Consider the following 22,616-nt stretch of genomic DNA (forward strand, 5'->3'; position numbering starts at 1 on the left):
TGGTGGGGGGAGGGGGGATTCCATGTGGTAAGCTGATATGCTATGTTTCAAATGTTTCCTTTTAGACCTTTGCTGCCACCTACATAACCGTGATTTTGAGGTATACGTTTTATTAGCTGTAGCTATGCTGGAAGTATTAAAACAAGTATCTGCCTGAGCTTTCCCTGTAATGTTTTAAATCACAAGCTGTGCTAAGGTGCAAGTACTGACAATTATCTCTGTCACATTTGCTGTCATCATCAATTGCGTATGAAAGCATGACTCCACTCTGTAAAAGCCCTGGTAGGACAAAATGATCTTGCCGAGTCAGACTACTTGTCTACATAGCCTAGTACCATCTACCCTGATTAACACTGGCTTTCCAAGGGCTCAGCCCAAATGCCTTCCTAGACCTGCTAACTGAGTCAGGGGACTGAGCTGGCGGGATTATCTATGCAAAATCTGCTGCTACACCATTGAGTTATGTGATCCATTGGGTCATAAAAATATTTTATGGGTTGTGCATCACCAGTAGTTTTGCTGACAAAATTTGACCTAGTCCTGTGAGGGTGGAATACATGTACCAGCAGGCTGTAGGGTCAAAACACATACAAACATACAGATGCAGCATGATTAATTATGGGCTGGATGAACTCTGTAATATGGGGGGGGCAGAATACCACTCGTGTTTAGGGAGGGAGGGAAGGAAGAGGGAGAGAGAGAAAAATACTTACTTGGCCCAGTAGCAGCCAGCTAAGGTTAAACTACATCTACAAGAAGAGAAAGAGAGAGCTGGAAAGGAGACACCGTCCCCTCAATAGTGGAGCTTTGTGAATTTTCATAGTTGGCTAAGTTGACAGCAGCTGTTAGATTCCAATCAAACCAGAAACTAAGGAAAGAATGGGAATGTGTGGAAGAATACATGGCAAAACACGGTTCTAAAATCAAATTATTGATATGTATGGACTGAAGTTCATAAAGTTAAAGTTATATTATGGGGAAATGGACAATGAGGAATACATAAAGTATATCTACAGTGGTACCTCGGGTTAAGTACTTAATTCGTTCCAGAGGTCTGTTCTTAACCTGAAACTGTTCTTAACCTGAAGCATCACTTTAGCTAATGGGGCCTTCTGCTGCCGCCATGCCGCCGGAGCATGATTTCTGTTCTCATCCTGAAGCAAAGTTCTTAACCGAGGTACTATTTCTGGGTTAGCAGAGTACCACTGTACTAACTGTCAGAGGACTGCCATTGGAACAGGGAAGGGAGTTAGGGGGGCTGTTGGAATACAGAGAGCCTCCGAAGCTCCTGAGAAGCAGTTCCTCTTCCAGCGGTGGGAAAGCCACACTTCCAGTAGAGAACAGAGGGAAGGGGGCAGCCAAGCGAGGGAAGGGCTTGAGGATGCTGCTGAGAGCCCCAGCGCCTCACCTAGCCAGGCTGGGCAGGAGGGAAGCACGCCCCTTCCTTCACCCGGCTTGCACAGAGGGGTGAAACGCAAAGAGGGGAGGCGGAGGCTTGGGGTACCGAAGTTCTTATGCTGGGGGAGAAGCCGGAAGGGGCCACTCCTGAATTCTGCAAGTGACTGAGACGGACGTGAACTTGTTGATCTGCACTGTAAATAGTTTGCACAATAAAACCTGTAAAAGGCAGGTCGGAGTCCTGCCTGGTTACTCACGAGCAATCACCAACAGCATCCAACACTAAAAAGTAGGTACATATAGATTGTATAATGGATAACGTGGAATGTATGATAAAATGAATGACGATATGTGTAATTGAATGTAATACTGTAAAATAAAAACATAAATAAACGTTCAGAAAGGGAGAGCTGCTCTGCTGTGGGAGCTGCCCAACAGGCAATGGCAGATTGCTTTTTAAAACATACCCTGTAGTCTCCCTGGAATGGCTGAGCCTCATGGGGCCATGCAAAAGATTCAAGTCGAAGGAGCTGAGATAAAACACATTAACAAGCACAATATATCTAACGACAATAAGATCATTTATAAAGCAATGTGTTAGTAGATAGACATATGCCAGCTTACAAGCATAGAATATTTGGTTGGGGGCTAGATGGACTGTGATTTTCCCTTACATCTATTTTAATGATTGGATACAGCATTAAAAGGTGAAAGCTTACCTCACTTCTTAGAAGAATAAAACTGCAATATATTAATGGAAGTATAAGAGCCCTGGATCCCTCTGAGGGTACCATTTTAGACTACAAGAGAGTGAATCATATTTATGAGGAAGTGACAAAAATCACAGTAAGTTTTAAAATGTCTATTCTGCTAGTCTCTGTCAAAATAATTATGCTTTTTGGGATTTTGATGAGGACTTGAAAGGAATGATTAGTTCTAATGAGATGAGATTAATTGATGGCAATATTCAGTTTGTTTCATTATTTGAGTTATAGATTTTGGTTGCTTTAAAAAAGTCTTTGGAATTTTCTTTGAAAAAATAATTTTAATCTCATACTTTTATATGGTTCAGTTTGCTGATTTTATTACAACATGATGCTAGCTGTTTTGGAAAAAGAGTGGCAAAATATGATGTACAGATGGAAATATATATCTCATCATAAATAAAGTTTGCAAAAGAGAAAAACAAAACTCCTACAGGAAATCCTTTCCATTAAAATGTAAAACTTTACTGAAAACTGTGAAATTTGCAATTTTGAAATTAATCCATGAAAACCATAGAAGCTGGCTGTAAACTCTGTAAACAGTAAACCTTAGCATATAAAATACATTTATCTAGAATGGACTGAGATCCACTTCTTTATAAGACACAAGTGATTGATTGCTATTTTTAAGAGTGCTAAATTTCTGTCTAAATTATTGCCTTTGACACTGATTATTATTTATATAATCTTGGGTGTTTAAATTTATAACTAGTAAGATATTAGACAAGCTATAAATCAAACCGAACAGTAGAGAAATGAACTTCTTTTAGCTTTTTACATTAGGCTGTGATGTGCTGAAATGCTAACATCTTATTATAAGATTATTATATGAGGTTATTGATGTAGAGTTGACATGCGACTTGATTTGCAGATGCCCTGCTCACTAACCTTTTGCAACTATATCTCAGTGTAAACCTGTGGTAATTATTGCTGGATAGGGAGAGTTGGTTTAACTGAACTACTTCTTTTGATGCATGTTGAATGTGATTGCCCCCTAGAGATTACAAGAGTCCCACATGTGTGAGTTATTACATAAACATTGAGGGGAGGGGAGGGAAGAAAGGTGTATCTTACGAAAAATTCCTGTGGGTTTTGTTGCAGGTTTTTCCTAAGAACCGTAATTCTTACAGTGTCTATTCATACACATGTTTAAAAATATCCAGCCTAGCATTTAAGAAAAGATACAGAGGTATAATTCCTAAATGGAGGCAGTGCCAGATTTATGTATAAGCTAAACAAGCTGTAGCTTAGGGCCCCACTCTCTTGGGGGCCCCAAAAAAATTTAAAGGGGGAAAAAACCTAGATGTACATTTCCAAAATATAAGATAAAAAACAAATAAAATAAAACCTATATACAGCAACAGTGCTTTGTGTTGTGTAGGCTCCTATTTGTTATGTGTAAATGGCTTTAGATACCTATTAGGTCCATAAATTACCATATAGCATATATTCAACACAAAAAACAGTGACAATTTATTGTTGACAAAGGACAGCTGGACATATAAAGGGCCCCATTACCTTCAGTAGCTTAGGGCCTCATCAAACCTAAATCCGACCCTGAATGGAGGTCAGTGCTGCTTAGCAAATTGTGAAGACGTATTTTCCTCAATGGTTAGGAATCATAAAATGTAAAATGTCATAGCTCTTTCTTAACATAGCCTGCGTATCCTTGAGTGTGCCTTTTCCACAATCTCTCTAGTGATGCAGAGCACTCTTTGGAAGGATGGGGGAATCTTCATGATATTGTTGGGCTACAGCTCCCTTGTGTGGAGTGATGGGGCTGGGGCTGATGGGAGTTGTAGTCCAACTAGGAATATGAAACAACAGTAACAACAAACAGTATTATTGATGATCGCTCTCTGTCTCCAAAACTCTCTTTCTCCTGGTTCGCCAACACTTGAGCATCTGTAGAGACACTCCAGCAAAGGAGTTGAGCTTCAGACCCTACCTCTTTATTTTTAGAAGTCAGTTGTGCTCTGCAGCTCTGGGACAAAGGAGCTGTCCATGGTCCAGTAGATCCTGTTTCTGGCCAAGAAACTATCCCTGCTCATTTCCTGAAGCTGCTCCCCAGCAGTCTGCTTCATGACTGTTCTACTGACTCTTGGCCACTTCCATATTGCCTCAGGGGGCTTTTCCTGGAACTTGCGTGATCTAAACAGTCATGACAAAAAAACCGACTTGCTGGAAGAGTTTGGGCACTTGTGAAATAGCTTCTACTCTGCAATATCACAATGGAGGTTGTTTAAATAATGCTTGTAAACTGTCTGATTTTGCTATAGGTTGGTGGTGGTGTTTTCTCCAGAAACGAATGAACTGTATTTCAACAGACATGCAAATTATAAGCATAGGCCCCGAAGGACATAATTTTAACAAATATATAAATCGAACAATGCACAAAATGCCCCCTTCACCACCAGAAGAAGAAGAAGAGAAGAGTTTGGATTTGATATCCCGCTTTATCACTACCTGAAGGACTCTCAAAGCGGCCAACATTCTCCTTTCCCTTCCTCCCCCACAACAAACACTCTGTGAGGTGAGTGGGGCTGAGAGACTTCAAAGAAGTGTGACTGGCCCAAGGTCACCCAGCAGCTGCATGTGGAGGAGCGGGGAAGCGAACCCGGCTCACCAGATTATGAGTCTACTGTTCTTAACCACTACACCACACTGTAATGGCAGGTTATGGATGCTGGAGAATTCTGATGGGAACAGAAATGAGTGTGGAAATTGCAGCTGTCCATATATTCACTCGTAATCAGGTCCAGAATTACATGACCAGATTATATCAGGAATAATCTTTCATAAGATTCTAGCAATGTGGTGCTCAGCCCTGAGATTGGAAATAATCCTTTTCCTGCTCTTTGATAGTCAATTATCAAACTCATTATGAAAACTTTCAAAGAGCAGGCAGCATTTACATAGACTTTGATATCAAAAGGTGGCAACAGAGGCTTTCCCCTGATCTTACTATTGTGTTCCCACAGCACTAAGATCAGACATAAGTTTCTGTCTGCTTTTTAAATGCCAGGAGGCAGAAAAAGCTTTTTTCTGCTCTGTCCACAGCATTAATATAGTAGATACATTTTTGCTGCTGCCTTTTACTATCAAAGAGCAAGCAGAGGCTTATCTTTGATCTGAGGAGCAGATTGCTGAAAACATGAATACCACCAGCAAAAAATAATTTAAATATATTAGTAGCAGGAGATTGGTTGCCATGCCTGAATTCATAAAAAAGAATTTCAACTTTTGAAGATTCAATCACATCTGAACCATTCAAATCTAAATATGAATCAAATCCCAAAATATGCCACTGATACACAAAACTCATCAACTTACGTTCCTGGAGTAAATTCTCAGTACTGTAGTTCACTCTTCCTCTGAAATCACTGAAATCTGTCACTTCCATAAAATATTGGCAGAGGTTCATTGCAAATGGACTGTATCCCAAGCTTAATGGAACCTCTGCTGGCCAGGTAATGACCATCCATAGTAAAAATCATAAATTAATATTCAACTCAGATAGCCTCACATATGTAGGTTATCCAATTTAGCAGTCTTAATACAAACTAGTTCTTACTGTCTAAGTTTGCAATTATGCTAATAAGTTTTTAAATCTTTTGCTAAATCAGTTTGCTTTTCTAAATAAAGCTTCAGAGCAATAAAACTTGAGAACAGAATGCAATAAGAATGAATATGTTAAGGCTAATTCATACGTTATTCTTGTTCTTATTCTTACAAAGAAAAGATATAAAGCTACACTTAAATGCTTAACCACATGGAGGTGACTAACATTAGAATGCATCTACTGGCAAAAAGAAAGAGAGAGAGAGAGAAATCTCACTGAAGTGTGTGAAATTAATAACACACTATACATTTTGCTGAAAGGTGAACATTTTTGAGGTTGAACTTATTAGTTACACTTCCTATCCTGGCAAAATCCATCTATAATTAGAGAAGCAGAAAAATGGCAAGAGAAGTACCCATGAACAAATCTCCAAAACTCACATAGTTGCATGATATTCTCTGCTGGCTGCTCTTTGTTTTTTGTTTCACGCCTTTTGCTTTGTAAAGATACTAATGTTTAATACACTGAGCACACATAACCACTTGAAAAGAAGAAACCTTATTATCCCCAGGAAACCTACCAATCGAAAATGGACACACGTAAGATAAAATTCTCTTTTTAGGCAATAAATTAAAAAGAAAACAAGCATAAAATATTGGCTCTTACATTTCTTCATATATTAGTTCATTAATTTCACAGACTCAAGAAAAGGTGATGGGGGGTAAGAGTGAGAGACAGAGAGAAGACAAGCCAAAAATGACAACTCTTGTCTTTTTTTTTTTTTGATTCAAAATGAGGTTGCTTTTCCAAAAAGAGTTTGCTAAAGACTAGGAAAGTATTTCAGATTTAAGAGATTTATACCGAGTGCGGTTGTGTGATCTCTGTAATACTAAATCTAATGTTTAGTGGTAGTGATAAATCAGAGTTGCACATAATACTTTAAATACTAGAGCACACATTTTGTAAGGAGTAATCACATCTGAACGACTCCACATGACAGCTTTCCACTGCCATCACTAGAACATGACTAAAGGCCTGTTTGGATGTTCATACTGGAACATTCTCCATTGTGTGAGGGAAAGACCAAGCCTTCTCTCACTTCTCCTGCCAGACCCATCCCACACTGTTCACACGTTGGTGGCCTGGAACAGGGAGCCTGCTTTATGTGTCTGGCCTCCTAATGTGATGTATAGCCCTGATAATGCAAGGTTCTACAGAAGTATGTTGCCAATAGTCAAGCATTGGCTGAGAGCCTCGGGGACTAAGAAGGGCCCTTCACCAGTCAAACTCAGCTATGCCACCATTTACAGCCATATTCCCAGGTGTCATTTTACCTGTGGATGGGTGCCAGTGCCACTTCTGAATGGGAGCACCACTCAGTTCCCAGCTGCTGTTACTGACTGCCATCTCAATTTACCCAAAATGCAATGCTCTAGACTAAATCTATAGCTTTCAAAGATTTATAGGCTCAGCAGAACTTTATACAATAAAATTTTTATCCAACATAGCAACAAGATGGCAAGACCACAGTTATTCCCCTTTCTGTGACAGAATGGCCCTGTTAAAGCTTGCCACTTCTACTCATTAACTTCTGTTATTTGTGAGGTGAATACAGACTTATGAGTGTAGGTGGAACTTTTTGCATACTGCTCCCTCAAATCTAATTTGCACAGGAAGGAAAACTGAAGAGGCAGGAAGAATGAAAGGGACGCATCCTCACCAGAGCTCCTTCTTAGTCTGAGCAATTCATCTTACGAGTAAACACTCTGCTTACACTCCTGCTCCCCTTTCCTGTCTCCTGTCTTGGATTGTGACCTCTCTCTGACTTTTAAATATAATCCTATTTCTGGCTCATCTCTTTGCTCCTCAGCAACTCAAACTTCTGCCTTGTTCTAACTAGCTTCCTGACTCCTGATCTGCCTTCTCTGGAACTTAAACTTGTCTGTTTCAAACTATGTCTTCATCGTCCTCCCATCTCTGCAGAACACCCATGCCGAGCTAAGGCCTGAATGAATGCTCACTTAATGACAGACGCATGTCTTTTCTCTCCCTCACACGACAACCTGCACTGGGAAAAACCTCCTCATTTACACAACCTATAAAGGTACAAGGGCACTGCCCTCATTGCCACCTGGCCATTCTTTGGTATCATGCAGCTGTTACAGCAGCATGAAGTAAATTAATTAGACTGATAGAAACAGATGAAGGATCTGTCCTTTATTTTGCACAACAGCTGCAACTGAGGGACGAATTCACAGGCACAGCTTGTTCTCCTGAGCAGATAAAACTAGGTAACAAAAGATGCAGAGGCAAAACAGGTGATCAGCAGCCTCACATATTTTATATATACGTAGCTGAATTGCACAACACTGAAGTGTAGGTAAGGAGGCAGTACTGAGGGAGGGAGTTTCTTCATCTCTTCTGCCTTTTCTTTCCCCCACCATGTTTCGTTGGTCCCCACATGTAAAATTCCTATTGCCCCTTTTCTTTTGTATTCAGATTAAAATAATACTTTCAGTTCTTATGGAAGGTCCCTTGGAAAATATGAATGCAGCACAGAAGGACAGCCAGAATATACAAGCAGCCTATAGCAGTTAGTTTTGCTATCTACTAAAAATGCTATAGCAGCATTTTTTGATATACAATGGAATACAACTATATTCACCTAAACAAAATCAAATTTCATTTTTTCTTCTCATCATTTCTAACCAGTAGATTTGCCTCAAGTAATTATATAAGGTACCATTCACAACTGAGTAAGTCATACCCCAAATAACAACAACTACCTTCTACAAATATCCAGACTGCACTAGTCATTATAAGAAAGGTTTCCCTGATTTACACCATAATGTGCTTCTTTGCAACACGTCAATTGAATGTTGTCTTTCTGCACCACCTTTCCAGACCTTTGTCCATTAAGAAAAAGGACTTTCAGTATTCCATCAGAAATCAGGTTTGGAGCACATTTACTTGTTTATTTTTTTGCAACAGAACACTTCCAGAATATTTAGACAAATTAAAGCAACTCACCTGCAAATGCTGAGAGTTGTCTGTCATATTATCTTCACGTCTACGAACTTCTTCTAGCAACTGGGCATTCTTCTTCTTTTCCATTTGTTGATTGTGCTTCAGGTTTGCCACCTTCTTGTTTTGGTCCTTCATATGTCTAAGAATTGTATGCATAGGCCTGTTAATTCTAAAGGTCCAATTGACAGTTTTACAGTGCAAATGTATAAATAATGGCACACGTCATTTGCATATTAGGTGCAGTTATCTAGCACATAAACTATACTGAACAGATGATAACAATAAGCAGGTTGCACATGAAATGTCACTCTGGATGAAAACAAGCTTACGAGTATCTCTGTTTCTTTAAATTGATGCCTGTAGAGGTATGATATAAGATGAACGCATGAGGTGATTTTTTAAAAACAAAAACGTGTCGCTGTTTCTTTCAGTCAGGGGTGCTGTGAGACTGCTTGCACAGTGCCTTTCCCTCCCCTCCCTCCAAAAATCCAAAAACATCCTCATCTCTCTGCCCTCAGGGGCATTTCCCCCCTAAACAGACACTGTGACATCTCATTACTGGAATAATGTTCTCAGGACTATGCTGCAAATCCAAACCAGCTTTTCTATTTGCCTTTGTGCTTTGGGTGATCTGGGCAACTGTGCTGTAGACTTGTTCTCAGAAGAATGAACTTGTTAATGAAATTTGCTGTTCCCTTTTAAAACTGCTTACTGATGTATTTCACAGACAAATTTCTCTTGCTAAATGAAAAAAGCAATTCTGAAGATGAATGCCAACATATTTAAAACAAACCAAATTCATGCCAAACATTACCAGAATAACACTGTTAATAGAATTAAATGTGTTGTTCCTTTGCAATTTTAAACTGTAAAACTTATATTCTTCAACAAAGAAAAGCAATTGTTTGAAGTTATACGGCCAGCCATTGTCATGAAAGTCTGAAAAACTAATCTTAGGACAGAGTTACTACCTGCTTGGGTTCTTAGATATTAATTTATTTGACTTTCTCATGATTCTGAGGAATTTCCTTCTTCTTATCTATATAATAATAGTCATGTGCAAATTCCAAATGAGATCTACACACTAATCCTTTTTTGGCAAACTGAAAGGATATTTTCTAATGCCCATATGATCACTGGAAATTTTCCAGTATCTTCTGCACTAGACACTGTAATAAGAAAATACTTAAGTTGCAATGCACATTGAGCTGATGTAGCAACTGATCCATCTTCTCATAATCTCAAAATGGGACCTAGATACTTACCATTTGCACTTAAAACCTTTTCTATGAACATCCACTAAATAGAAGCTTTATTATGTCTTAACATTGTTTTCATTGGAAAGCACTATCACATGGCAAAGTTTCACAGAACAGTCATCCAGGCACCACTGTTATATGAAAGCAAATGAGGAATCTACACTCTGCCCTAAATTCTAGGGTAAAAGCTAGTAACAATTCAGATTATATAATTAAAACACAGTATCTGACCAGGAAACCAGTTACTACTCCATATCTACAATTATTTTTCAAGCTCTTAAAATGAGAGATAGCAATTCATATTTTTTTACCATAGGAAAATTTGAATTAGTGTCTTCTTTATTCAGAAAAAAAGAGTGTGACCAAAGGAAAGGCCACATAATATCATGATTAATTACACTGTGTTAATTTTCATCCTGTGGATTCATTTACATAATTTTTAAAACCTCTCCCCTTTGGCATTTCCAAGCCCTCCTCTTTACTGCAAGTGTCTCTAAACTCTCCTAAACTTCAGTGAGGTGGTCATTTCATGTGGCCTTCAGATCATGCCCTGGAGCATAAGTAACCCAGTTTGGTAAGTAAGACCATGTGCCATGCAAATGCAGTATACACAGTTCCTGACCTTCAATACAATGGAGTCTGATGCACAGATTGCCCCAGTTTAATCATCACCTCTTCACAAAATATCTAGCTGTGAAGCACTCTGGGTTGCTGAATATTAGCTGAAGTGAGTGTTTATAAGAATCTACTTCTTTCCTCAGCACACATTACAAAATACCAAGGTTTTTGACAGGACCTGTTATTCTCTATTGCTGCAGCAGGCCCCACCATTGAGCCATGCCGTAAGGCCCCCTTGACTGGTGTGTTTCAGTCAGTACTGTTGTAGCACCATGTCCGAGGTGCTCTGGAGCATTGCAGGAAATTTAAATAGCTGCTAAACACCATCATGGTGATCACTGTAGGATCACGGCTCATGGGGGACACAGATGTAGATGGAGGCTCACTAGAGATCTCAATGCCAAGGATCCCTTTGAACCTGGAGTTTGGCCCTGTAAACTACAGCAGAGATAAGCACTTCAACATATACTAACATGGTCATGTATTTTAGGGTCGCCATATTTTTAAAAAGTGAAATCTGGACACAAAAGAGTTTTCGAGCTATTTTTAATGAAATTCGCCAAAATCTACACTTCTGACGTGGGTTGTCATACGTCCGGATTTTCCTGGACATTTCAGAATTTTCCACCCAGATGCTGTTTGCAAGGGCCAAATACCGGCTATGTTCGGGAATTCTGGACATATGGCAACCCTATGTATTTGCCTTCTAAAGGGCTACCTGTTGTGTTTTAATCATAGACAATATAACCAAGATAGCTAATTATTTGAGGAACATAGCAAATTCACTAACTCAACTTATGCCTATGAGGGAGCATACTTCATCATGAACACATATAAACTGATGGAAACATTTGCTAACACAGAAAATAAATGGATAACCATGCTCCCCAAGCTTAACTTAATTTCATAACTGTTCTTTCGCTAACATGCAGGCATTGTGCAGATCTTGCTTAATATTTATGCTGAACATGTTGCTAGCCCATTCAGCTTGATTAGCTATAATTTAGAATATTCCCTGATGTGTTTTCTTAATCAGAAGGGCAGCATGCTGTTTTAATAGAAATGGAAACTAACATGATGCAAATGCTGTTCGGTAGGAAGGCCACCAGAAAGTACAATAGGCCTACATTTTTTAGGATACCCTGGACAGCAATTTGTTAAGCTATCAGAGAACTTGATATGGGTGAAGTAATGCTGTAAGAATGCTATGTTTTCACCAGGGGAGATTCAGAGTAGAAGGTGAGAACTTCACAGCTTCATACTTTTTAAAGAAAGCAGTATTTACTAAAATGGGAAGAGAACTAAGAAGCATAATAAGGCATCATTCTGGAGAACAGGACTATGAACCAAAAGCAACAACTGTGCAGTGCAATTTCCCCATTCATTTCCTTTTCTGAAACCCTCAGCCCCAAAGTGACTGCTCTCTGAGCAAACTGTTAAGATTTAATGTATCCTGCTAGAATATTACTGGCATACAGCGCTGTTGAAAAATGTTGTACTTCTGAGTTTCAGTGTGCTATGACAACAAGAATCTGGCTCATCTTCAGTAATTTTTAAGACACTCATTGAATCACAGATTTATGAAAGATGCAAAGTAGGTCAAGATAAAGGAAGGATGGTATTCATTAGCCAAAGTATATAAATAAGGATAAGAACTATAAAAAGATTAAATAGACAGACAAGTATAAACATGGAAAAGATAAAGCCAAACAAACCAATAAATTGGGAAGTAGAGATGCTGTGTAGGCTAGGCTCTTCGCCATGTGTTATGTTGGTATGGTTATTCTGTTAACACTAGGACAAATGGGTAGAATAACCTCATCTAAGCATCACTTACTGCTATAGTCTTAGGTCAGTGTCTACCATAAACGGGGGGGGGGGGGGGGAGGCCTGAGTTTGCCAACATACTGAAAGCTTTTGTAGAGATGTAAAAGCACAAAAAAACAGTCAGTAAAACTTACTACCTTGCTGTTGTTAAAAGAAAACAATTATTCAAAGCTGGCTAGAAACTGGAGTTTTAAAAAAATAATCAAACACAGAGACACAGCCCTGACCAGAAGCTAGAATGAGGGTGGGGGTTTTCATTTTCATTACATGCTTAAATTATCATCATAAAAACACACTCGGTTGTGCCCCAATCCACTCAGGCCTGCAGCCTAAATATTCACTTCTTTCAGAAATCCCTTTGTGATTCTAGCCCATGGGTAGGCAAACTAAGGCCCAGATCCAGCCCAATCGCCTTCTGAATCCGGCCCACTGGACAGTCCGGGAATCAGTGTGTTTTTACATGAGTAGAATGTGTGCTTTTATATAAAATGCATCTCTGGGTTATTTGTGGGGCATAGGAATTCGTTCATTATTATTTTTTTCAAAATATAGTCCAGCCCCCACAAGGTCTGAGGGACAGTGGACCGGCCCCCTGCTGAAAAAGTTTTCTGACCCCTGTTCTAGCCACTACATCTCCCTCCCCTCCCATTTTTTCTGCAACAGTCAGTATTCCACACTCATAAGCATGCTCAATCTACACTGGGCTGTTCTGGGGGTTTCAAGACCTTGTGCTCTACATTCATTGACCTTGGCACTAAGAGGCATGGGCAATGTCCCCTGAACTAAAATACAAATGTTTTCTAAAAAGTATCCACATCCAATTTGGAATGATCAGAAGGTACTGTGAGGTACAACACAGACCCCTCTACGCTTGGATAATGTTAATTTTCTCTTCATTTCTAGCTGCTTCGTTGATGTGCATCTGATGTTAACAGAAATCCAAGCCACTACGTTAAGTTCCCAACTTTAATTAGGTACCTTACTATGCTTGCCGAAAGCTAAGTGATATCAGACAAAAATAAGTAGTATTTCATAGTCAAAGTAGCATTTATTCATCTTGAAAAGTTAAAAATTATTTGCTTTAAGAAAAAAACACCTCCCAAATGCAGATATGCAAGACTCCTACACAAGGAAGAAGCAGAATTTATAACAGCTCCCTAAAGAATACTTTGCTTCCAATACTTTTCATCACATTAAACATTATTATGGTGGGACCAAGAGCCAGTTACCAAAATCTAGAAGTATGCCAGAAATCTTTGCATCTCACTGCCAATTTCATAACAGAAATATGCAACATTGCTGATGGGTTTTACGTATTCTCTGGTCCACAGCAATTTACACAAAATAAATCAACAACAGAAAAGTGTATAAAAATATATTTTGCATGCAAATTAAGACTAAGTATTGGCTCCAACACCGTGCACAAGCAGGAGAAATTTCTACAGGTGGTGTGGTTCCTCTCTTTCCCCCTACACAGCCTCAACATCTGTTCTAAAGGACCGAGAGACCCTTTGGAACAAATTTTAGGGGTGCAAGAGGCCCTACAGGGGAGAGGAGAGGTGGTGAAGTCCTGTTGTGCTAGTGGAAGTCCACCTGTGCAACACTGGATTAACCTAACAACTCTTAGCATTTTACAAAATGGAAACCAGAGTAAAGCAACCTCATTAAATATCTTTAATCACTTTAAGTCACTTTAATCACTTTAAGTAGATAAAAAAGCATACTATGGAAGGTGCATATTGCCTGGTTGGTTGGTTTTTTGGTTTTTTGGTTGTTTGGTTGGTTGGTTGGTATGTTTGTTTGTTTTACAATGTTTACAAATAGTGGTGTTGAGTTTCTTATTTTGTTTTTTAAAGGCAACATTCCCTGAATCTAAGATACATAATTATAGCTGGTGACAAGGGTTTGTATTTTGGTGGGTGTTTTTACTATGAGAGCTTCAGGTCTTCCTTGTAGTCCACAGACAAATCCATAACACCCTACAGTAACAAAACTGCAGGTTTTCACTCACAACATACATTTCATATAATACCATACAGAAGGATTGAAGAATTCAATTAGCTACTTCTCCTTGCTAATATTCTTAATGATATCCAAATTTGATATGGAACAGAGCGAAAAAGAAAACTACAATCAGCACTGATGCAATTACCATCGGCAACTCTCATCTCTGAAAAGCTGATCATGGTTGTGTGAAAGCATACAATGCCAGATTAGGAATGTAAGGTATGAGCAACTGCATGGGTGTACCAGGAGGCATCCAATGGAGATGATGTTGCACTAATGGGGGACTTTGATTACCCTCAGATAGATGGGGTAAGTGCATGATCTAGTTACAACTAAGATGTAAAAATTCTAGATACCCTCAATGCCCTGGAACCAACCAAAGGGAAAGGGACACATGACTTAATCTTAAATGGTGCCCAAGACCTGGTGCAAGATATAAGTGTTAATGTCAGTAGTCTAGAAAGGATGTAAAAAAGAATTAGAGGAGCACATCGCTGAAACAAAATTCTTTAAACATGTTACAAAAAGGAAAATTGCTAACCCACAGGAAAATACACTGGACATTCAGAGATGAAAAATTAAGAATGTAAGAGGAGAGCCTACTGGTTCAGGCCAATGGTTCATCTTGTCCAACAACCATGTCACTCTATCAGCCTCATGTTAACACCATCTTTCTCTCTCTCTTTTTTGAAATCAGTGGGAGCTTCAGTGTACGCCCTGACCAAAAGGATGCTGTGGCCAGCCAGAGTCACTCTGTTATTGATCCCTGGGGCTTCCGATAACTGAACTGCCCAGCTGAACAACAAAATGGCATCTGATGTCTGGCTATCCCAGGTCCAGTCCTACACTAAAGTTCCCATTGAATTTTGGCCAAATGTTTATCATTCACAACAACTGCAGACTGGCAACAACTCCTTGCCAGGCTACACAGGAGAGGAATTTTCTGGAACTGGAACTCAGATACCTTAGAAAGTTAGGATGGAAGCAGATATTATGAAAAACGAAAAACACAGTGCTGCTGCTGCTGCTGCTGCTGCTGCTGCTGCTGCTGCTGCTGAATAATCCTTTGACTCTTGCCATGGGGGTTGATAATGAAATGAAAATGTTTCTATAACTCCACCCACTCTGCCAGACTTGGAAACAGAAGGCAGCACCTTTGAGAAGTTGCTCACATCACAGCACCCCAGCAGGGTCACCACAGGTAACTGTCCTAGGCCCTCCATAAACAAAGTCCAACCTAGCCCAGACAGCCACCATGTTTGCTTTCAAGAATGCTCTGCAAGATGACACAACTTTGGGACATTGTTGGCAGGGGAATGGCTGCCAACAGAAATGGCTTCATTAGATCTCCTCTCAACTGTCATGTTACATGGGGCCAGTCATTCCATCAGACTGCACTGCCTCAACAGGAGAAAGAGAAATAGAGCTCACTCCATCAGCTCTGCTGGAGGCCAAGCTCCATCAGACACCTCCTGCCTCTAAACTGTGCCAGCTGGTCAATATAGGAACAACTGCATAGGAACTGGTGTCTTGAGCTTTGATTTTCCTCTTCCCTCCTTGTCCCTTTTTCCTTGTGCGCTGTGTGTGAGTTTTAGATTGTAACCCTGCGGCTAGGGAGTGTATTCTTTTGATTTCATGTAAGCCTCTCTGGGAGTCTTTCTGGCAGGGCACAAATGATGTAAATGAATGAATGAAACAATTTTAAAATTGGAATGTTAAGTGAATGGCTATACAGTGGTACCTCGGGTTAAGAACTTAATTCATTCTGGAGGTCTGTTCTTAACCTGAAACTGTTCTTAACCTGAAGCACCACTTTAGCTAATGGGACCTTCCACTGCTGCTGCTGCGCGATTTCTGTTCTCATCCTGAACCAAAGTTCTTAACCCGAGGTACTATTTCTGGGTTAGCAGAGTCTGTAACCTGAAGCGTCTGTAACCTGAAGTGTATGTAACCTGAGGTACCACTGTAATATAAAGTAGTCTGGGTTTGAGTTCTGGGAGAAGAGACAAATGTTATAAAAGCCTGAAATTTATATGGAAATTCAACCAGCGTTTGAACTGATCAGGTCACTGTCCTACTTGGCCACTGTAAAAATTTACTTGACTGCTGAAACAGCATGCAGAAAGGAGCCCTGTGATGCCCAGAGCTACAATTAAGAGGCTTATTCTTGACTCTTACAAAGCTTTTGTTTTTAATTTTGAGTTTAGAATTCTTATCTGCTTATCAGATCTAGTTTTATGGAATATATGACAGCAAAAGCTTGTTACTCATAGAGCAACAAGACTGAAACCTGTAATCAGCCATCTGCATCGTGTCCTTTATTCCATTTTATAGCACTATAAATTTTGTCTAAGCCTGAAACATGCAAAAAAACTGAAGATTGTCTGCTTTTAAGAGGAAGTGACTCAAAAGGACCCACCAGAAACAACACTTGCACATGCAATTCTTTTAGGTTAACTTCATGTTTTATTTCAAAATGCAAGCAACAATATTTCAACAGCTTTTTTGTTGCCCTATTAAGATAATGAGTCTTTGCATTTTCTTCTTTTTATAAAAAGGTATAATAATACAAGGTGATGTGAATAACACTCCTCTGATTTGGCTAGCTTCCTCTCCTATTTCATAAACCAAGTGGGTAGAAAATATCATTTATCCCTAAAGTCACTGTGGAGAAATCATAGGGGTATATCCAACAAAGTAATCCCATTGATGAAATGGGATTGTGCAACTTCCCCTCTTTCTTCTTTCCCTGTGTGCCCCACAGATCAGTTCTAAGAAATCATACTTGTTGATCTGAGTAGGTACAGAAGAAAGAAGCTGAAATCTACATTCTCTTAATTTTTCTATTTTGGATTATATCCCAATTTTAGTCCTGCTCAAAAAGTAACCTTTTAAAATTAGTGGTCATAAATGACTTGGGTCCCTTATTTATAATGAGTCTAATCTGGGGTACATACCCTCCAACATTTCTCTGATAAAAACAGGGACATTCCATTCCATAATGATAATTTTACAATTTATACCGCACACATCTTACTGGGTTGCCCCAGTCACTCTGTGCAGTTTCCAACATATATAAAAACATAATAAAACAATAAACATGGGGGGGGGACCCTTCCCTATACAGGTTTGCCTTCAGATGGCTCAGGGGTCAGATAACTCCATTTGTTGTTGTTGTTTAGTCGTGTCCGACTCTTTGTGACCCCATGGACCAGAGCACGCCAGGCACTCCTGTCTTCCACTGCCTCCCGCAGTTTGCTCAAACTCATGCTGGTAGCCTCAAGAACACTGTCCAACCATCTTGTCCTCTGTCGTCCCCTTCTCCTTGTGCCCTCCATCTTTCCCAACATCAGGGTCTTTTCCAGGGAGTCTTCTCTTCTCATGAGGTGGCCCAAGTATTGGAGCCTCAGCTTCACGATCTGTCCTTCCAGTGAGCACTCAGGGCTGATTTCCTTAAGAATGGATAGGTTTGATCTTCTTGCAGTCCATGGGACTCTCAAGAGTCTCCTCCAGCACCATAATGCAAAAGCATCAATTCTTCAGCGATCAGCCTTCTTTATGGTCCACCTCTCACTTCCATACATCACTACTGGGAAAACCATAGCTTTAACTATATGGACCTTTCTCGGCAAGGTGATGTCTACCCTCCAACATTTCTCAAATGAAAATAGGAACGTCCTAAGAAAAAAATGAGACATTCCAGGATCAAAACAGAAACCAGGACGGCTTCTCTAAATCAGGGACATCCCTGGAAAATAGGGACACTTGGAGGGTCTGGGGGTAAAATTTAGTTGAGTGCAACACTTTGTCTTTAGAATTCATTTTCTAAGCTGCTGTTGCTTCCAGTCTGGTGGTAATGGAGAATGCAGAATCGAGAAAAGTAAAGGACACTGGTTCTGCACCGGATAGTCCATCTGGTTCTTTGTTGTTAAATATTCTTGGTCCAGTCTGAAACTGAGAATCTGGACCAAGAATATGGGCCTTATAGACAGATGGAACTGTCAGCACCTTCAGGGATTTATGGAATCAATTCCAAATGTGTTCACATACTATGAATCGTTTTGGGTGGGATGGTAACTTGGAGAAATGTAGGAGGAGTCCAGCTAGGGATTACAGCACAACATCAAGTATTTGTCTTGCCTATTTTTACTAATAAGAATGCAGGAAGCTGCCTTACACCCCAGTATTTTCTACACTGACTGACAGCAGCTTTCGGGGGGGGGGGGGTAGACAGGAATCTTTCACAGCCTTTGTCAAGTTTGGAACTGAGACCTTTTGTACGGCAAGCAAGTTCTCTGCTGCTGAGCTATGGCCCTTTATTTACAAGATTTATTCTAAACCCAGAGCTGTCTTATAAATATACTCTGATGTTTTGAAATGCACTCAATTGTTTTCAATCGTTAGCCTTTTCTTTTGCCTATAGAAAAGAGGTGAGTACCAAACCCTGAAACCAAAGTTTATTTACCTCTTCTTAACATGTAGTTATCTCCCACTTGGACTACTGCAACGCACTCTATGTGGGGCTACCTTTGTAGGTGACCCGGAAACTGCAATTAATCCAGAATGCGGCAGCTAGACTGGTGACTGGGAGTGGCCGCCGGGACCACATAACACCGGTCCTGAGAGATCTGCATTGGCTCCCAGTACGTTTCCGAGCACAATTCAAAGTGTTGGTGCTGACCTTTAAAGCCCTAAATGGCCTCAGTCCTGTATACCTGAAGGAGCGTCTCCATCCCCATCGTTCAGCCTGGACACCGAGGTCCAGCTCCAAGGGCATTTTGGTGGTTCCCTCACTGTGAGGTTACAGGGAACCAGGCAGAGGGCCTTCTCGGTACTGGCGCCAACCCTGCCGAACACCCTCCCTTCAGATGTGAAGGAAATAAGCATCTATCATATCTTTAAAAGACATCTGAAGGCAGCCCTGTTTAGGGAAGTTTTTAATATTTAATGCTGTATTGTTTTTAACACTTGATTGGGAGCCACCCAGAGTGGCTGGGGAAACTCAGCCAGATGGGTGGGGTATAAATAATAAGTTGTTGTTGTTGTTGTTGTTGTTGTTGTTGTTGTTGTTGTTATAACATGTAGTTCAGTTAGGGTTGCCATATTTCAAAAAGTGAAAATCTGGGCACAAAAGTTCTTGAGGTTTCTTTTTTGCAAAATGAAATTTAGAACTATTTTAAAGGAAATTCACCAGAAGCTACACTTCCAACATGGCTTGCCGGATATCCAGATTTTCCCGGACATTTCAGCTATTTCCTCCCAAATGCTGTTTACAAGGGCTGAATCCCAGTTACATCCGAGGAATTCTGGATGTTTGGCAGCCCTAAGTTCAGTGTGGCAAAGGACGACAGTCACAAATAGCTTAATCTGAGTAAGAAACATGTGTGCATGTTATCTCTGTGATGGTTATAGCATTGATATTCTCTGAGCGACAGTTACTGCGAATGTTTCATTTTGTACCTGGAAACTTTTTGAATGGTGCTTCCAGCTGCTTCTGGAACCGTCAAACTATTAGAAAAAAACGGGGGGAAATGTCCAATGTGACATTTAAAACTCTTTTAGACCTTGGCTTGCACATCTCATTGAGTTTTACTTCCCCACAGAAATGATTAGGCAGACCAGCAGCACAGGCTCACTATGAAACAGCTGGTACCAACTGCTCTACTGGTATTTACTATTCTGATGGAACAGGCTCCTACACTGTCCTAAGAGAGTATTGTACTGCTGCATCATACATAACTACTAGTTTTATCTTTCACTATAGTCTCTCAACTCTAAGCTTCTAACCTGAGATCTTGGCTTTATCTCTTGAAGGAGAGGGGTCTCAGCCACTGGCAGTCTCACATAGAGTCTCTTTGACCACTTGTACTCTCAACCCTTGCCCCCCTCGACTGATAAACATTAGCAGGGAGGGCACAGCTGGTTGAGCCAGGAAGGTGATTAATGCCTCCTTGTGAGAGGGAGTGGTCCCTGCTTCCTTGAAGGAGGCAGCAGTAAAACCAGGCTTCGAGAAACCCTCCCTGGATTCAGAAACTTTAAGTATTGGCCAGTTGCCAGTCTTCCTTTCTTGGCCATTGGTGGTCATGGACTAGATCTAGGCACTCTTGAAAGAAACTGATTTTCTAGATCCATTTCAATCAGGGTTTAAGCCCAGTTTTGGCACAGAAATGGCTTTAGTATGATGATCTCTGTCGGGGAAGTGTCTACCTGTTAATTCTCTTCAACCTCTCAGTGGCTTTTGATACCATTGACCATGGTATTCTTCTAGAATGTCTATCCAGGTTAAGGGTGGGTGGCACCACTTTATAGTGGTTCTGGTCCTACCTGGACAGTCATTTCCAAAGAGTGATGTTTGGGGAGTGCACTTTGGTCCCATGGAGCCTCCAATGTGGTGCTAATCAGAATTCAAATTTATCCCCTATGCTGTTTAACATCTACATGAAACTGATGAGTGGGGTCATCCAGAGGTTTGGAGAACATTGTCAGCAATATGCTGATGACACACAGCTTTGCTTTTCCTTGACATCTGCAGGTGTGGCAGTGGATGTGCAGTTTCCCCCTCTGAATCACAGGCAAAACAATTTCCTTTCACCTAATAGACACACAAGGTCTTTCCAGATGATCATCTGAAGCAACTTCAGTCTACGGAATACTACCACATAAATATATAACTTAGTTTTCTTTTGAGTTACAGTGAAAGACTTCAGGTTTTTATAATCAGAGAAATGCAGACTAGAAATTCTGCTACAGCTCTAAGTCAAATAAATGTGCCCCTAGGCCTGTCTGATACTTGGAATTCTGCCAGCAAATAAAAACATTAGATAACCAAAATTATCCACCTGGGAAGCATATGCAAAAAGATAGACTCCTTCTTTTATTTCACTCCAAAGATTACAAAACTCTGGATGATTTGTGAAAAGGCATGCTTTTGTCTAGGTTTTTCTGTCAATGGAAGACAGCTGCTCCAGGTAAAAACCAGCAGTCTGAGGTACAAAAGTCACTAGCTTAGAAAGGTTCACAAAGCTGCCCTGCTCCACAGAAGGATTAAATTAGCCCACACCATGAATTTCCAAACTACAGATTAACTCACATAATGAAGCTTATGTGCACATCTTATTAATGCTGTTATCTCTTTCAAAGTCTTTTGATGCCATGAAGTTTTGGTACAGAATTTGAAGAAAGCATTTTCGGGGCCATGCATAGTCATGCCCACCCTGGCAGGAAAGGTTAAGAATAAATTCAGAAGTTATTGGTTCTTCGGACCAACTAATGTGGGTAAGGTGAAATGCAATCAGAGAGAGTTGCAGCCCCTTCTTATATGAGCAAGACAGGCAGGCAACCAAAAATCTCTTTTCACAAAAGGAGACACTACAATCTTTTGGGACATGGTTCACACACTTTTTTTATTTGTCCAGTAGCACCTTATAGACCAACTAAGTTTGTTCTGGTATAAGCTTCCGTGTGCAGGCACGCTTCTTCATATATTTTTATTCATTAGCTTGCTCTATCTAGTAGGATGGTGAAGGAAACTGCTCATTTCCCCCCATGAAACATTCATAAAGATAAGATGTGTTCTTATCCTTATTCATCACAGAAACATGAAATTGAGCACTATCTACATATATAAACCATATCAATCCACAGCTTGCCTTGCAATGTTATTCTAGTCTAGGGATTCACTATGTAGTCTAGGCAGAAAGAACCACCACCATTAAGTTGACCAATAAGGTTGTTTACTACAGTAAGTGTTCTAAAGAGGCTACTCAAGAACGAGACATTTCTAGCACTTATAAATTTTATGTTCTCCATTGCAAATTAATATTCACAGTTGGCAGTGACTAAAACTCAAAGTACTTTAACCTCTTCAGTTTTCTGATATATTAATGAAGTATAGTCATATTTCCTTCTCCAGTATCTTTTGGAATCTACTTAAATCGTTCATTCACACAGTCATTACAGCTACTTAACCAATCAATGTTTACTTATCCCTGTTAGGAATACCTTTCCATTTTTTTGCAGATGAATCAAACAAATGGCTGGCTGCCATCTTACGATCAACTAAAAATCCAATACATTCTCATTTCTTATTTGCGGCTAATGGGTCCTTAGCAAACAGTATTTATTCTTATAATGCTTGATTCATTTTTTAATTCA

The 22,616-nt window shown here is 40.0% G+C and overlaps 1 protein-coding gene across 7 annotated transcripts in view; it reads right to left on the reverse strand.

Moving 5' to 3' along the window:
• The window catches only part of ERC2 (ELKS/RAB6-interacting/CAST family member 2), a 514,390-nt gene that overhangs the window by 242,618 nt on the left and 249,156 nt on the right, over positions 1-22,616 (reverse strand). For all 7 annotated transcript variants that reach the window (XM_077924934.1, XM_077924929.1, XM_077924927.1 and 4 more), the window contains one exon: positions 8,755-8,890. In XM_077924934.1, the coding sequence (XP_077781060.1) occupies positions 8,755-8,890 (136 nt within the window). The remainder of the gene's footprint in view (positions 1-8,754; positions 8,891-22,616) is intronic.

Source organism: Podarcis muralis, chromosome 2 (genome assembly GCF_964188315.1).
Source record: "Podarcis muralis chromosome 2, rPodMur119.hap1.1, whole genome shotgun sequence".
NCBI lineage: Eukaryota > Metazoa > Chordata > Lepidosauria > Squamata > Lacertidae > Podarcis > Podarcis muralis.